Raw genomic sequence first — 18066 nt, forward strand, 5'->3', positions numbered from 1 at the left:
ACAACTGACAAGACACATCTTGAACTGATCATGCCAGGACTAACTTAGGTGCATCATACAGGGGTATATGGATGAAGTAAAGAAGTTGCATAAAATTTATTTTTCCACCTTGTTTTACAACATTCCCTTTTAAGATCTTACACATCTGCAACATGTAACTCCACAAAACAATAAATAACTGGCATTCATATTTCTCTTGGATCAAGAGTATTTACACATTGTTTAACTAGATGACAGGTACAAAACATCGGCATCACAGTATATATAATTTTGACACCAGAATCCATTTCCCCAATTAAAAACGAAATTAAATTAACATTTATTTTTTAACAATTTTAACAATTAAAAATGTTCTCAAAGGCATATAAGTACACAAGTTGTAGTAGGCAGTAATAATGGACCATATTGGCAAAGCTGTAGAACCCAGGATTTCATGCAAATCAAACATTTTATTAATTATGAAATCATTAATAATAAATAAAAAAAATAAACGGCCCATCCAGCTCACACTGAAGATTTTAGTGGGCACTGGACTGGCCCCAGCAACTGTGGAGACGAGTTAAACCCCATCCAAAACAGTTGTGTGCAAAGACCTTGTGACGGCGAGCTGCATGCAATAGTACTTCACATACCTGCTTTAGAGCACAGCTTGTACAAACCAAGGATTTATGATGCATCGGATGGTGCAGCAGCTTTCTTCAAAAGATAAAGTCAAAAGACGAGCTTTAGGGATTCACACATCTAACTCTCTGGGGCTCCCTGACAAACTCAGCTCAACTGTAGCAAAATTTCCCTCAGCAGTGGAAGAGAATGAGAGAGGTTGTCACGGCGTTTAATTGTGATAGTTCAGTAGACCACAGAAAAACGCCTTTGGTGCTGCTCAGTTTGGTCCAGCCACAGCTGTAGCTCTCAGCATGTAGTTCTCAACACCGAGGGGACACCAGGGATGTCACTCATCACTCCTTAGCCCAGTTTTGATAAGACCCTGCACAGACTTAAGCTGCTGCTGTTGAATAAAGAATGTTGCATTTCAATTGCACTACGAGCCGAGCAAAACAAATGTTTGCAGAGATGAACAGAACAAGCTCTATGGAGGAAACAGATACAGAGTTTAAAAAAAAAAAAAAAAAAAGAGGGCTGCGACACACCTGGAATTACTGCAGAAGAGAACAGTGCATGTCACAAAACTGCCATGTTAACTAACCACTGCAGCAGCACAGCAGAGCGTTGGCTTCCCTAAAGCAGCCATGGGAAGTGAGAGCACAGTGTGAGACACACACCGCTACCCTACAGCATCACTTGGAGCACAGTCCTAAAGTACACAAATTATATGCACTGCTACAGTACATAAACCTGAACAAAAAAGAATAGGAAGAACACTAAGTAAGGCTACAAACAAGATACTACACAGAAGAAAACAATGCTCCACTTCCAATAAGCACAAATTATGAGCATACTAGAGGAAAAAGATTAAATTAAATTTCCAGCAGAGAATACACTTATTCAAATGTACAGTAAGTATGAACATATGTATTAAACTTTGCTTTTAAAAACATTGTTTAAATAACTTAAGAGAAATAGATTGCAGACATAAAGTGCTAAACTTGAAAAATACAACAATCATTCCTCTTTCCTGCTGTTAGATGGCAGTTTTAATTTTCTGATTGCTTTAAAAAAATGCAGTGTATACCCAGACAGAAATTACCTCCTGGATTTACAACCTTGTGCAAAAAAACTAGCTGCAAAGGAACATAATTCGCACCCCAAAACACAGCTATAGATTACTACAATTCCACTAAATACATGTTCATTATTAAAGTCATGACTCAATAAATATAACCGAAATCACAATTCACTCCCTTTCTTGGTGTAAGCTAATATTTTGCAAATATGGTCCACTCAGTGTAAACTGTATTGACTTCAGGAAACAGTGAATTCTACCATATATACGTCTCAAATATTTACATACAGTAGCATGGCACTGTTATTCTTGCAGAACATTTAACTACTAATACACACTAGATAGGGACAGGGCTTCACAAAGATGTGTACTGCGATGTGTTTGCCAACAAAGAGGGACTGGGCTTCTCAGTCACAAGAAGTGGCCAAAAGAAATTCTTGATTCTTGTATTTCAATCTACTTAAATCAAATGCTGACTGGGGACTCCAGAACACCTGCAAGGCCAACACTATACTATCCAGGAGCTGAAGCAAGTCACAATAAAGACAACATGAAGTATCTTTTTGGCAAAGTGGCATAATTCACAAAAGGCGATTAGCCCAACTCCCCCACAAATGGGCTGTTCAGGCACTGCTTTTCCTCTGTGAGACAAATCACTGAGAATGTTGGGCTTCTAGGGCCTTTCCCAACATGAACACACGTGTCAAATAATGTATATTATTGTTATTTTTAGAAAAAAATTAGAAGAGAAGGAAAAAGGCAAATTCCAAAATATTATGAAAAGGTAAATGCTAAGAATTAGCTTTCCTTAGCCAATAGGTTGTTTCTGAAGGTGGTCGTTTTGTATCCAGACCTCAGACAAGAGCATCATCAGAAGAATGGCATAAAAAAATGCCCAGTGAGTTAAAGAGCTTTTGCTGCTCTTATACCTAAAGGATTTTGAAACATAATTTTCTAAATTAAAAGGGTTTCCCCACATGAAGTAACAACAAGGTCATACAGACTTGCACCTTCCTCTCACCTCGAGCCACAGGCATTATGAAGCGCATCCAATTTTTCCCTAAATCTTCCAGAACTTGCTTCCCTGCCTCTTTGATATTTACTCACAGGAACTGAGAGCAAAGAAGGCAGGTCAGGTTGTGTAAAACATTCCCCGGAGCAATTACCACACATCGGCCACACAAGCCACAGCTATCTTACATCTGAAAATTCAAGATGTACTGCTATGGGTGAACACAGACTCCAGCTCTTTTAAAACAGCACTCCCATTTTCCACTGGTTTTCACATCAGACCTTCTAATGCAGCATTGTGCTGCTTGCAACAGTGGAATGCCTGTAGCAATGGCAACAGAAGCTGGCAGTCCACTAAAGAGGTTCAGACTGGCAGAGAGACAACCAGGGAGCTTCTGCTCCTCACACCAGTGCGGCTGCCCTGACCTGGAAGGGCTGCCTTGAGAGGGGAGAAGGGAGCTCAGGCTCTGGGCTCTGCCGTTCCCAGTCCCTCCACGCAGCCAACCAACAACGGCGCCAAGCACTGCCAGCTCCGACAGTGGTTTTTATGATGTGGGAATGAGACAGCAAGCAACTAATTTAGCACAGACTAAACAGCCATTAGATGAGGATGGCTGCCACTGCTCATCCATGTTTGTTGCGTGGACCCAACCATAAAAGGTTCCTGTAACCCTCTGTTCTTACCCTGAGCAGCCCAAGTACATGTTGCTCTCCTCACAGTATTATAATGCAGGCGAATGCTTATTATAAAAACAGGCTCATTGCGTTTAATTTTTGAAAATTAAAAATAAATACATAAATTTGCTCTGCACATGAGCCTGAAGCCTAATGCCTCCTGTGATTCAAGTTTGGGTTTTAGAGCAAAAAAACCTGCCTCTCCGCAGGGAGCATGTCATGAACAACATCCACCTAGGAGTGCCTCAGCTTATTTGCAGCTCATCTTCGCAGTTTCACCCTAACAGGAAACAGATTTCGTGTAACTGTAAGGAGTAGCAGCTCCATGACCTCTCCTTTCAGTCTCCAAGGATTCAAGACACGTCTGCCACATTGTCTACAGAACAGTACGAGCCTCCTCTCACGTTGTCGACACATTTCAAGTCTGATCAACTGCAAATTTCTTTTCCAAAGAGGATTTGCTTTAGTTTAGATAGTTTTCTCCTATACAAACAAATACAGAGTAAAGCTATTATGTCACCAGCTTCTTTTAACAGGAAGCACAGAAGGTAAACAAAAATTAATTTATTCATTTTGAACTACCATTTCTCTGTGTTTATCAATGGCTGGATACCTCAAAAATCACTAGCGTGACCACATTTCAACTGAAGGAAAATCTCAAATACGCTCAGATTCTCAAGTGTGTGTAGAACCGACATGCTGGAGCCCCATTATGGAAACAACATGCCATAAATCAGGAATCAGCTGTCAGCAGTAGAGTGCATCACCTACATTAAGGGATTTCCAAGATGTAAAAAGAATGTAACTACTTGAATCAAAAAGTTAAATAATATAAACCAACATAAGACAATGCAAGGAACACCACTTACTTACTTCAAAGTAATTTAAATTTGTCAAATGTGAATTCCAGGGTCAGTTAGCAACTTTCAGATACTTTTAACCACGCATGAGAAACCCCATCATCATCGCAGTTACGTGCATTTGACCCCAGTTAAGTTGAACAAAAGTGACAAGAACCGGATGAACTAACAAGTGCCTCCACCCTCAAAAACCTCCCTTTTATTGTTAGGTTTCCGCTCATGACAGTTGTGAAGTCTTTTTCAATAAAGCAGCATGTAAGATATTACCACATGATCCTTATGCAAATATCGGACGTATTCATTATAGTAACAACTACATGATTTTGTCTCTCAGCCATGTGCAATATTTGTCTCTGATGTGCAAGGACAGCAGCCCTAGGATGTAAGCTTCGAATAGCTTGGGGGAGAAAACCTTCGTCTCAGGTACTTCAGGACGTAGAGGGGAAGGCAGCTCACCAGAGTGATGACGGTGACTTTCCACAAGAACGACAAAGTTGCAATAAAGTAAACATCTGTATAAAGAAAAGAGCACAAAGTCAATGAAGATGGGCAGTAAGTTCTGGGAAGAGGTGCAGAAAAGCAATTCAACCTACTAATGCTTCTTGAACTGCCTCACCTTCTCCGCATTCAAGTTCAAAGCTCGTAAGGTACCTGGTTCCTCATACTTCTGCCCTTCTCTTCCACAAAAGATACAGCTTTCTGCACAGCATGTTTCAGTAAGGCATGCAACTCCTCACATGCAAATGCCCATCTGAAACAGGGCTGTCCATCTCCTGGTAATACTAAGCTTCCTTTAAATGGACTACTAGTCCTCTGACTCTAGGAACTAGCCTCTGCTGCTGACAGTCCAGAAAACACATCTCTTGATTGAGTTATAACACCTCGCAATCTTTGCAAAAATAGTTGAAGCATCACTCAAAATGGAGCTGGTATACCCATATGCAAGAGATGCGGATCCAGCCCCTTGGGAAGTTATCCTCATCGTCTTCAGAGTTAGCAAAGAGCGTTATGGAAGAAGTAGTGACCTCTTGTGGCTCCTGAATGAACATTGGAACAAACCCTATGGATCTGATACTTGCAACTAGAGAGCTATTGGGGGAAACTGGAATTCCTCACCCTTTTTTCCTTTAGTTAGGGAAAAGGATTAGCTCTGTTTCAGGCAACTAAAAAAAACCCAACAAACAAACCAACAAGAGAAGGGCCCTAATGAAGCAGATAAAATAAGGGCAGTTTTAGGAGGCAGCTCCTTCACCCAGTTAAAAGATGAAATCTTTCAAACCAACAAGAGGCTTCCATCAGTCATCTAAAGTTCAGTTCCCGTACAGAAATAAAGACCTCTGTTACATTTGACAGCTGACACGGGGTGGAGCTCTGCAAGTACAGATGAGATTTACTGGGCAGCACACACAGTCACCTGACAACCTGTACCTCCTGTAGCATTTTGTTATGAGAAGAAACCATAAAATATCTTTCAAGTACCTTCAAATCAAATAGAGCTTATTCTGGTCATAACCACTGCTATTGTAATGATTGTTGGCTGCATCAACAGCCTTTAATTCAGCTCTTTAAGGTCCTATGACTGCTCAGTAACTAACTGACTGGAGAAAAGGCATTTAACCTTACCAATGAACTCATGTAAGAAGACCAGAGAAGCTATGTAGCAAGAGAGACTGAGCAGCTCAGCCACTATCATGAGCCAGTGCCACGTCTGGATCGTCAACGCCACCATCAGTAACTCGGTGAGAATCAAGGATGTGAAGGAAATGGCAACAATGTGGACAAATTCGGATTCAAAGAGGAGAAGTGCTCCATACATGATGATGCTACCTGCAAGGGAATGGAACATTTCGGTATTTTATTCAAAGACCAGTCTAAGCTCTAAAACCCACTGCTAGGTCTTGGAAAGGCTGAAACACAGTCATGCCTTGAGACTGTTTTTCATGAAATCTGATGAATGTAATGACAATGAATCAGTTTCTATTTAGGAGACAGAACTGATGAGAAGACAGGGAAAAGTTACAGCAAAGGTGCCCAGACTTTTACAACAGTCTATCATGTTCATAGACACATGGAGATTGGAAATTAATACACGCTATTTTGGCAGCTGGAGATTTCTAACATCACGAAACTCTATCCTCCCAGAAAAGCAGTTGGTCACTACTCAGAAGCAAGAAGATATCAAATATTTCTAAGACCTACTGCATTGCCCCAGTGCCCAGATGGAAGCAAGGTGTTGAAAAGCTCAGTGGATACAAGGTAACTTCTCTTTGCACTACTTTAGCCAAGATCTCTCCCCTTTACACTTCTCCCCAAAAGGCGTACATATTAAGCACTGTTAATGATGCATTGTTTCGTGCTCCTATTCTGGCTAGCCAGGGAATGCTCACAACGCCCTGCACGGCCACCTGCACAAATAACTCATGTTAGCAGCATGAGTAATCTGCACCAACATCCATCACACCAGGCTAGTTTCAGAGGGGAAAACCTGCAAGTGACTAGAGCTTGAGCCACAGAGTTCAAATCCAGCTGTGAACTTTCCAAAATCTCGGACTGCTCAAGTTTTTGGTCAGGCTCATCTCTGCTAGCAACTAGCCCAACTGTTTGGCCTGCTGTTTTCTAGTTATTTAGCACATCAGAAGTGAAGTCACTTTAACCAAATATTGTAACCAGATAGTGGTCTTAGCTCGAGAAGAAATCTTTCCCTCAATGCATCACCCTCTGGCTTTAGCTTTCCACCACTTGTGAGTTTTTTATAAATGCCTTGGCTTTGCCATCATATTTATACAGCACCAGAAAACCATTATCCCTGTCGTAGGGTTCTACTGTATTAGATTTCAGAAGATAATGCTAATAGAGATTTTATAATCTTGGATTCACTCCCTACTGAGAATGGTATTATCAATTAAATCAGTAAGAATTATCTGATTATTTTGGAACATTTATTCTGACTCTTGTTTATGAAGGAGTTTTGGAAAACAAGAAATTTTGTCACAAAATTATATGGCCACTTTAGCTTTACAGCTCCACGTTACTTACATGTTTTCAATGATTCCCTAATTAAACACTTATATAAAGTATCTTAGTTTGAGGTTATCTGATTAAAAAAAAGACAAAATAAAAGACCTTCTTAGACACATACCTCAATTATGTCCACTTTTGGTAAATGGATGCACTGTAATTAAGGCATTTGCTTAACTGTTTTAGCAACCTAATTAGAGTGTATGGGATACGATCAAGAACCTGAGCTCTACTCTAGTCCTTCATTACAGATGACTATGAAGTAACCAGAACTTTTGCCACTTCTAGTAGACAGGGTTTAGATAAAATACACAAAGCTACAGATTCCATATGGTGCATGCTGACTTAATAACCTGTATAACCCATAGGTTTGAAAACCTTTTTCAAAAGAAAATTCACAAGCTCTACTTTACAGCAATTAAAGCACTGAAAGGAACTTGCATAAAATGACAAAGGACAGTCCCTATGGGAAGAGGCATGATGCTTGACCAGTTGAGGGTTGACCAGTTGCTGCCAATATTTAGATATTTTCTTCCTTTGGTAATGCTACCAACATTCTTGGAGACAAAAAAATATCTATTTGTTTTCCCAAGGGTGCATTGCTAAATTCACTTCATGTCTTATTTAACTTCTTGCAATACAAAAAATTAGGTATTTTGTACTCATTAAAACATCTAAATGCACACGCAGAAGTTGATTTCTTACCTTGATAGATGCTTATTAAGACCCATATTAAAAATGTTTTGTATGATAACGGTCGTCCCTGGGGTGGAGGTGAAGAAAAAAGAAAAGACAAAGCTCCATTGGTGTTTTCTTTTATGAACATTCACTTACAGATCAACCCAGCAATTAATAAAAAAGAATCTGAAGGCGATTTGGAGAGAAAACAAAACAAATCAAGCAACCCTGAGGTACTGTCTCTTTATTCTCATTTTTCATGATGCACGAAGGAGGCCTGGGACTGTGGAAGCGCACTGCTTGTACAGTACAGTACAACCTCGTCCTTACTGCACACACAATTAATTCCATGCAAAGATGTCTCATGAGTTTAGTAACTGTACTGTGAAATATAAGATGTGTGTATACACACACATATGAATATATTAATATTGTATTTCTAGACACACACACACAAATCGCCATCATATTGAAGGCAGATAGGTTTTTAAAAAAGCATCTTCAGCCAACACAGCTATACCAGTACAAAAAACCCCTATGTTTAGACCAGGCCTAAGGATGGTTGGAGAATTAGTGGTTTATGACATAAGAGACAACATACAAGTGAAACCAGATGGAGACTTATTCAGGCTGTTGGAAAAACAGACTTTGCCTCTCAGAGTATCTGTTTAACAGAAATCCTTGAGGGAAAGGATCTGTTGAAGACTCAGTCCACCCCTTCCTTCAATTAAGAAAGATGTTCCCAGTCTGCATACCCCAGTTATTCAAAAAAATTTCCAGGAAAAAAAAAAAAAAAAAGAACTTAAGACAATATTTACCTTCCTGATATTTCTATGGTAAATATCAAATAAAGTTTTCTTTGTCTAAGGAGAAGGACCTGACTTTCATGCTAAAGCTACAAAATGACACAGCAACCAAACCTTTAGGTCTCTATAGATCATCCTCAAGGCAAATTTCTGTCCAAGAAACTATGTGATAACCTCCTCCCTCCATCAAATGAGCATATCCCTTCCCCCCATCCTCTTTTCTGGCTTCAGGATAGTGCCAAATCCCCGACAATTTCTCTTTCCCCTTTATTTTGGAACAAATCAGTAATATTAAATCCTTAGAATTTCCCACAGAATGGAACTTCTATTTCCCCCAGCCGTTTTTAATAAATTGTATTTCATGTAGCATTCAATAACAAACTGCCAGGAAATCTGGTTGTATCTGTTAATTTAAATTTGCCTTTAAACCAACTTTGCTTGAAAATGCATGATAAAGTTCTGTATCTACTGATCATATATTTGACTTTACACATTTAGAGTGTTTCAAATTAAGATGGGAACCTTGCCTTAAACCAAAACAGACAAACAAGAGCCTCCCATACCTTAAGAAGATCTTTGTAGAGCTCTGGGTACAACATTGCAACTTCAGATTTAACATCCTTGTCCAGGACTAGTGAAAACACTGGAAACATTGTGTAGATTGTGGAGTATCTGGGAAGAAGGTAGAAGACCAGTAAATTATCAAAGGTGTAGATGAGCAGAAATGCTAGTCTTCAGAAAGCAAAGAAAGTTTTCTTCAAGTGCTAAATGATGTATGTATTATAAAAACTTAATGGAACACAACAGAGTTTTGCATGAAGGAAAAACCTCTAGGACTTGCTTTTTGAATGGATTCTGATTAGGAACACTCACACACAGATGACCGGTTCAAGTATTGTAGCTGGTGTTATAGAGTTATTAGTGGAGCCAAGGACAGACCTGTCCCCACCCCAAAGTTGGTTCTACAGTTCAGGCTTGATCCTGTTTGCATCAGAAGGCAATGGGGATGAATTTACTGTTTATTTTTTAATTACGTACTTGAAAGTCCATAAAATCATGGTATTACAAGTGCAATCGCAGTATATTTTAGATAGGAGCTGATTCCTCCTGTTGAAAAGGTTGGCTTGTCCCCCCTTTCTGACACTGTCAGGAGCTGGGCATTGGCTCTCTGCTGCAAAAGCACCAGAGCATAACGACTGTCCCTCTGACTTTTACTAGGATCAGAGGAACAGTTCTGGAGGATGGCTTGCTTCTCATGTTCTGAATGTGACAAACTGTCCTTTTGGAAAGGTTTCTAGAAGTGTTTGCACTGCTTCAGCGGCTTTGCTCAGCGCAGAGGAGGAGAAGGGGGACAAGGATCACATCCATCTTCTGAAGCAGTGTTGTGAAACACGCAGAGTGGAGATGTGCATGCCTTGCATGTTAATTAGTCCAAATGTATTCATTATGCACAGGTTTTCCACACTATTAGTAAAATGTGAGCTCTTACCCAATGATGAGAAAGCCTTGGTAGAGAGGAACTGAAGCAAAGTAAAATACTGATGAGAAAACAGCCTAGAAAAGAAAAGAAACAAGCTTTTCAGGTGTTAAGATACTGCAGTAAAAGTAACAGCTTAAAAATATACTCTGTTCAAACTGCAACATACTTGCAGTGGGTTCTCTAAATTTCTGAAATGAAGACAGAAGAATGTAATATCAACCCTTGTTATTCCTACACAAACCTTGGATGAAAGCTATGCTTAATAGCAAACACTGGAGAGCCAGAGTTGGAAAACTTTTTGTAATGTAATTCCACAGAAAAGAACATGACGAGTTTCCTTTAAAGCCCACTGGTTTGATCAAAGCCATCCAGATGCTGTGAAGAACAGGTGCATACTTATTTATGCCTGGATGATGCCTTCACAACATAAAAAGAGTTAACACTCACCAATACAAACTCCAGAAAGTTTAATTATTTATTTTTTGTCAGAAGTTACAGGTTTGTTTTCTGTTCTTGTTTTCAGCTGCCAAGTAAGCTCTACTGTCACCTGAGTTTGAACTTTTCGTCTCCACGCATCTCTCTCCAATGCGTTTATTCTAAAAAGGGGAGAGGGTGGAACCAGCCTTCTCAAAAATATAATGTAACTTATCAAACAAATACTTAGTATTAAGGAATAGACACTAAGGTGTGGAAATGCAACTCCTGAAGAGTAACCTTCATCCTTAACTGTAACTTCTACTCAAGTCACCGCAGCTAAGAACACAATTTGGCTCATGAACTCATGATCTCTTTCAATTCTCCCTGCCAACTGGCAATTGCATTTTTCTTACACTGAGGCTCTGCACACATGAGCAACATAAATTTTGTGAATACCAAATCTGTTTCTAAGGTTCCCTTTGAAATGGAGGGGAACAGACCGCCTCCACGTTGCTGCAGCGAGCTGCTGAGTACTTGGGAAGGTTCATACGTGCTTCAGCAGCCTCCGCGGCACAGCTCCCACGAACACTCCGCAGCACGCCAGGCCCAGCTTTCGGTAACCTCATCAGGGTCTGAGCCAGGTCCCCCTCAGCTGCTTAAGTAAGGCCTTCAAACAGTGAAACTGAAGTTAAAACACACCTGAAAATAAGTGCACTTACTCAGCAGAGTCCTCGAGAGTATCGCCCTGCTTCAAATTTTTCGGTATCTCCTGGCGTTACTAAACGACAGCGATGACACGGAGCATGAAAGCAGTGTTTTTGGAGGTAGAACACTGTTCAATACCAGGAACTTTCTCACGTGTTTTCACATCAAAGTAACAACCTCAAGTTCCAATCCACAAAAATTTTCAGAAGAGATAATTGCATCCAAAATGAAACACGGAACTTTTACTTTTTCCTTTGGCTTTTTCACCTCTCCATTGGAAAAACCCTCATGACAGTCCATTTACCTGCATTGTACTGATGCACAGGCTCCTGTGGATTACAAACTGACTGAGAGCTGCAGACCGTTTGTAACTGTTCCTTCCATGCACCATTAGTAAACGACCCAGATGTTTAAACTGAGTGATAGAGAAATCGGCTGCAAGTGATGCCTGTTTTCCTTCCTGTGTAGAAAAGCATGTAAAAATATAGTGAGATAATTTCATTATTGGAAACAAAGAAATACTGTATTGTTATTTAGTTATCACTGACAGAATTTCCAAGAAAATTTGCAGTACATTAGGTGGGGAGAGTATTACCTCAGCACTTCTGCCTTCCACCGTGGCTTTTAAGCAAAGAGTAAAAATATGAGGAGAATTCCCATTTGAACCCTGGCCTCCAATTCTAAGCAACCCTCTGGATTATGATTCACAACACGCATGTTAACGTGACACTCATATCAAGTCAGCTTTGAACTGAAATTTACAGTCTCAAAAGTTCAGTTTTAATGTTTTGGCTCACTGCAAGCAGAGTCTTTCCACCGCCGCCAAATCCAGCCTTGTTGCTCCAAGCAGCTCCACATGCAGGAACCAGAGCTCTAACCCAGAGTTTGCTTTCTAAACTAATATAAACAGTGCTTAATTGTACATGTAGGGTACGTGTTATCAGAGTAATTATAACTTCAGCATTTGGAGCATTTATGCACGATCAAAACCCCCAAAACCAACCACAGGGGTCCAAATTCAGGAAATCTGCCAAGAACCAAATAATGAACTTGAACTTTGTTAAACAGTAGTCTCCTTTACAGCCAAATTATTTTTCATGATAAGGCTATTGGTCTGATGATTATTCTTGGGGAAGTTTCTCACTTTCTTGCACAAATTTGAGGATTCATTTAAGAGTTACTTGCAAACTAGCTCCTGAATTGTCACAGAAATTACTACTAAACATGAGGTAATCTCACCTTTCCTTCAACTCCAACACCACAGTCAGCCTCCTGAATCATGCTAACATCATTCCCTCCATCACCTGCAGGTCAGAGCACAAACGACACTGATAGTTAAGCAACAGGGGCAATTTGCAACCCCAAAGGCATCTGCACAGACTGCAATATTAGAAGAAACATTTAACCTTACCAACAAAAGCAAGATTTTAAATAGAAATCATTAACTTAAGTTCTTAAGAAGTTTTGTTTTGCTTTTAATAGACCCACAGGTCCACTGGTAATTTTACCTGACTTGTAGGTGTACCATTATGCCTACAATGCTGAAACAAAGTTCACAGATTAACAATGGCACTTTACTTGCTCAAGTTCAAGCTTTAGTTTTGCAAACATATCACCCCAAATATTTATGAATAGTTTGTCATTGAAGTTTCCATGTGCAATATTTCATCTTCTCAATCATCCCACAAAACCACTTTCCCTAACTCACCATCTCTAGGCCTTATGAGACGACACGGGACTATTCACTCAAAAAGAGCAGTAGTAAAGACACTATCCTCATGGTCACTCCTCTCTAACTAGTTCCTTACCTACTGCACAGGTGAGTTTGCCAGTCCTTTCCTGGAGCAATCGCACAATCTGGGCCTTCTGCGTTGGAGCGCATCTGCAGCACACGACGGCAGGGCACTGGCAAGCCAGCTCCATGAACTCATACTCGTAGTATTTCAGACACATCTAATTTACAGAGATCAGAAGTGTCACCAAGGTTTGTGCTATGAAAGTCTCTTTTAAAAAAATCTGAATTCAGCCAGTGTTTTGGGGCTGTTCCTGAACAGCCTGAGGCACTTGAAACCTACCTCCAGCGAGTCGCCAGAAATAACAAGAGCACAGTCATGTTTCCGGCGGAAGGCGTTCAGCTCCAGATGGGCTTCTCCACGGTTAGTCACCTGGGGAAAAAGATGGCAACTGAGGAAGGGCTTGCTTCACGGGGGTGAAAAAAAGGAACAAACAGTCTCGGAGGGAGCAAAAGTAATATGGACAGGCAGCACACTGAGTTATTCAGAGCACACAGTCAGATAAACAAAAATTCAGAGGATAGAAACGGTCAAAAGAATAAAAAATATTCTGGGTCTACTGCTGGAAAACAGTTGTGATCTCAGCACCCCTCCTGTCCCAGAATTAGGGGTCCCGAACAAGTCTTGAGAGAGGGGTATGTGGGTGCTACTCACTAGTCTGAATATATGGATGTCCTGTGTCCGTGTCACCAAATGTGCGTTCTTGGCTGTACACGTGGCTGTCTCTAACTTATCCCCTGTCAGCATCCACACCTAAAACCCAAATGCTTAATGTATTAAATACAAAACTTAACAATCACGTCTGCAGGACATCTAGAAGTACCACCTGCCAGTTCAGGCATATAAAAAGACTGTTAGAATATATATATATAAATTATTCTTCTAGAAAAGCCTGATTTTAAAACATACAAGAAAATTCCCACAGATTAAAGGAAGCAAAGCTTTTAAAGAGGCTGAAATGCAAAAGAAGTTACAAACAATGTATAATATTTTTCCCACCTGCAATATTTCAAGATTCTGCTGATAAACCCACAAAATGCAAGCTAAAGAATGTGTATTCGTGTGTTAATGTGTCCCACCCCAGCTATTTCTTGTACGCTGAAATAAGCAGGCCCTGCCGCAAAAAATCCCTCATGGCCCTGCCTGAAATGTGGATGATGCAACTGGGGTTAGCTCACTGCTGATGTGTGCGTCTGGAACAGACTAAGTTGGTTGGTTGGGTTTTTTTTTTTAGTTGTTTTTTTTTTTTTTTAAAATACACTGCTCCTTTTATTTTGTGCTGGTGAGGGGGGCATTAGAAAGCAATGGCAGCGACAATACTCAGCAGCAATACCCAGTTATAATCTGTGAGGGAACTCCCTCAATAGTGTAAATATATCAGAGTTTGTTTTGTTTTTTCCACTGGTGTTTTTATTCTTTCAAGACACCGCCCAAGAATATTTAACAAACTTTAAAAAAAAAAACCAACAACACAACAAAAAACCAAAACACACACAAAGGCTCACTTATTTGTTTAATAATCTGAGGTTGGAAAGAGATTTGATCTTAACAAGATGGTCCCTGTAATGAATTACAAGACTGCCTTCACTCTTGATTTACTTCTTGCATGCAATACCCTAATGAACATACCATTGCAAGGAGTGCTCAGAAGTGCTGCGCTCGCTGTGTGACAACACGCTCCACACCCTGACACCAACTCCAGCCAAGGTGAAGAGAAAAAATTAAACAGCTCTGGAATAACTGGCCAGGACTATGCCGCAGGGGGAAAAAGCCATAGTGCTGCTAAGAAGCTCTGTCTGATTCCACTCATCTTGCTCTCTGCTGAAGTTCCTGCTGTTTACAGGGATGTCTCCAAACAGAAAGCACTTTTGGAAGCTATCTCAAGCCTTGAATTCCACTTCCTACCTAAATCTAAACCTACTTAAAGCAGAGAAACCACAAGAAGAAACTCATACCTACTTTTCTTGCCCGGATCTGAATGTTTTTCAGATTTTTCAGTCTTTTTTTTTTTTTTTTTTTTTCCCCCTTTTGCAAGTCCAGAATCTGACTTACAAGTTTTCAGAGAGAGAAACTAAGCAGGCATCACACCAGTTCCCTCACCACCGAGCACAGCTCAGGCCATAGGTGTCTGAGTCTTACTATGCCAGAGCCCAGAAAGCTGGAAAAAAAATAATGTTCAGTTCGTGATTCTCTTGGCTTAGACCCCCTCTAGTGGCTACTGAAAACGTATATTCACAGCCTCAACAGGACTTTATGCACCAAGTATGTCCAAACTAGTCTTGTTTCATGCAACTAGCTGAAGGAAACAATTGCCCAGAAGTCTCCTGTAGCTACTCTCCTGCCTACATGCTCAGTTTCTCTGCAGGAGGAGCCAGAGCATGTTCGGGAAAGAAAAGCACGAAAGTGACATGCATTCACATGTTTAGTTTACATTTACTATTTCCAGCCTGGCTTTTTTCCCAAAGTGATGTTTAAAATGCATCGGCCAGCCCCACTGTTCCCACTCACAAAGGGCATGTGGTGAAACGGCCCCCAAACTGTCTTCATTTACTATCTGTAGGACAGGGCCACATACTCTCGAGGGTCTAAGTGTTCCTGCTAGGAGTAACATTAGGTTAGGCAGACCTTAATGCCAGCATTTCTCAGCGTCTCCAGAGTGGGTCTGACATCCGTCTGCAGCTGATCCTCGACGCCGGTGAGACACAGCAGCTCCATCTCCATTTCCAGGCTCTCGATGACTGTGGCTACCTTCAGGGAGCGGTCGTGCACGCTGAGCTTCGCCTGGACATAGCGTGCCTGAGGACAGAGCAGACACAGCCACCGTCACTCACACAGCTGGCTTGCACTTCTGTGGAACACAGGGTTAACTAGTTAACTTCCCTCTGTTAACTATCACTCAGGGATGCCACTCGTAGTGGCTGGCAAACACGAGGGGCATGTTACAGAAGCTGGCTGCTCGTGGCTTGGATGAGCACACACTTAACTGGATAAAAAACTGGCTGGATGGCCGGGCCCAAAGAATTGTGGTGAACAGAGTTAAATCCAGTTGGTGGCGGTGACAAGTGGTGTCCCCCAGGGCTCGGTTTTGGGGCCACTCCTGTTTAACATCTTTACTGATGATCTGGACGAGGGGATCGAGGGCACCCTCAGTCAGTTTGCAGACAACACCAAGCTGGGTGGGAGTGTTGATCTGCTCAAGGGTGGGGAGGCTCTGCAGAGAGACCTGGACAGGCTGGAGCGAGGGGCTGAGGCCAACTGAGGCCAAATGCTGGGGGCTACACTTGGGCCACAACAACCCCCAGCAGCGCTACAGGCCTGGGGAGGAGTGGCTGGAGAGCCGCCAGTCAGAGAGGGACTTGGGGGTGTTGATTGACAGCCGGCTGAACAGGAGCCAGCAGTGTGCCCAGGTGGCCAAGAAGGCCAATGGCATCCTGGCTTGTGTCAGCAATAGCGTGGCCAGCAGGGACAGGGAAGGGATCTTATCCCTATACTCAGCACTGTTGAGGCTGCCCCTCGATTATGGGGTTCAGTTTTGGGCCCCTCACTACAAAAAGGACATTGAATGACTCGAGCGTGTCCAGAGAAGGGCAACGGAGCTGATGCAGGGTCTGGAGCACAGGTCGTACGGGAGCGGCTGAGGGAACTGGGGGGGTTTAGTCTGGAGGAGGCTGAGGGGAGACCTCATCACCCTCTACAGCTCCCTGAAAGGAGGGTGCAGAGAGCTGGGGATGAGTCTCTTTAATGAAGTAAAAAGTGACAGAACAAGAGGGAATGGCCTCAAGTTGCATCAGGGAAGGTTTACACTGGATATTAGGAAGCATTTCTTTCCAGAAGGGGTTGTTGGGTGTTGGAATGGGCTGCCCAGGGAGGTGGTGGGGTCCCCATCCCTGGAGGGGTTTAAGAGTAGACATAGTGCTCAGGGATATGGTGTAGTTGGAACTGTGAGTGTTAGGTTAATGGATGGACTAGATGATCTTCAAGGTCTTTTCCAACCTAGATGATTCTGTGAATAAGGCAGAAAATATTCCAGAAGTTTTTGCTGTTTCATGCCTGTCCCATTCCAGCTGGGCAGCACGGTGCAGAGCACGTCCCTGTGCACACAAACGCACAGCAGCTGCTGAAGTGACACCTGCAGAAAGCCCGGAAGCGACTCCCTCACAGCACAGGTCTAACCATGGTTTCTGCAACTAATTCATCTACAAACAATGGCAGTGGAGGATCCTAAGCCTTGACACTATCTAATCTCTGCACTTAACTAAACAGTTCTCCTTCACATTTTGCCTGCCTGGGGTAAGCAAAATAGTGCTGTGTGTAGAGATCTGTCTGACAAACCTCATGCATGAGGCCTGTGTTTCCATGAGCCCGGGTTATAGTCTGGTTGTTTGTCGTTTCCCTTGATGTTGGAATGCAATAATGAAAATTAAAAAACAACACATTTCCTCACACAAACACCCAACTTGTCTAACAAATGATGAATATTTGTAGGATTTATAACCACAAAAGATTATAAGGCAGGATTCAGGAACTGTTTTTGAGGGTCCTGGCTGGGATCCAGTTTCATACATATCACTTAAAAAGCAAGTTTGATTAAGAGAGCAGCAAGACATTGAATAATGACAACTCTAGCAGAAGGAGTAGGGAGATGAGAGGCGGTATTATCACAAGAGGTCTGTGAGAATCACTTTAGTGATTGTTTGTTTAAAAACAAAGGGAAAAAAAACAAATAAAAACTTACTTCAAAGTCTTGATACTGCTCTTCCGTCAGAGACTTCTTGGCTACAACAAGAACCCTCAGGCCTTCCCGAGCCATGTTACCACACTGAAAAGAAGTATCACATTGTAAACCATAAACTGCATCTCAAGTAAGATGATTTATGCACAGCATTGCAGAGATGGCAATGTAAGATAGCGGGTTGAGAAAATAACCGTCCTATCTGAGCAA

At 41.6% G+C, this 18066-nt stretch overlaps 1 protein-coding gene across 1 annotated transcript in view; it reads right to left on the bottom strand.

Annotated features, from left to right (window-relative positions):
• Window positions 1-72: 72 nt before the first annotated feature.
• Window positions 73-18066, bottom strand: part of ATP9A (ATPase phospholipid transporting 9A (putative)) — a 64668-nt gene continuing 46674 nt past the window's right edge. The window contains exons 17-28 of the mRNA XM_074919958.1: window positions 17860-17943; window positions 15750-15920; window positions 13779-13877; window positions 13407-13496; window positions 13140-13284; window positions 12571-12635; window positions 11636-11791; window positions 10219-10283; window positions 9293-9401; window positions 7951-8008; window positions 5851-6054; window positions 73-4739 (exon numbers count right to left, since the gene is read on the bottom strand). Coding sequence (XP_074776059.1) covers window positions 4603-4739; window positions 5851-6054; window positions 7951-8008; window positions 9293-9401; window positions 10219-10283; window positions 11636-11791; window positions 12571-12635; window positions 13140-13284; window positions 13407-13496; window positions 13779-13877; window positions 15750-15920; window positions 17860-17943 — 1383 coding nt within the window. The 3' untranslated portion in view covers window positions 73-4602. The remainder of the gene's footprint in view (window positions 4740-5850; window positions 6055-7950; window positions 8009-9292; window positions 9402-10218; window positions 10284-11635; window positions 11792-12570; window positions 12636-13139; window positions 13285-13406; window positions 13497-13778; window positions 13878-15749; window positions 15921-17859; window positions 17944-18066) is intronic.

The sequence above is a fragment of the Athene noctua genome, chromosome 16, assembly GCF_965140245.1.
Source record: "Athene noctua chromosome 16, bAthNoc1.hap1.1, whole genome shotgun sequence".
In the NCBI taxonomy this organism is placed as follows: Eukaryota; Metazoa; Chordata; class Aves; order Strigiformes; family Strigidae; genus Athene; species Athene noctua.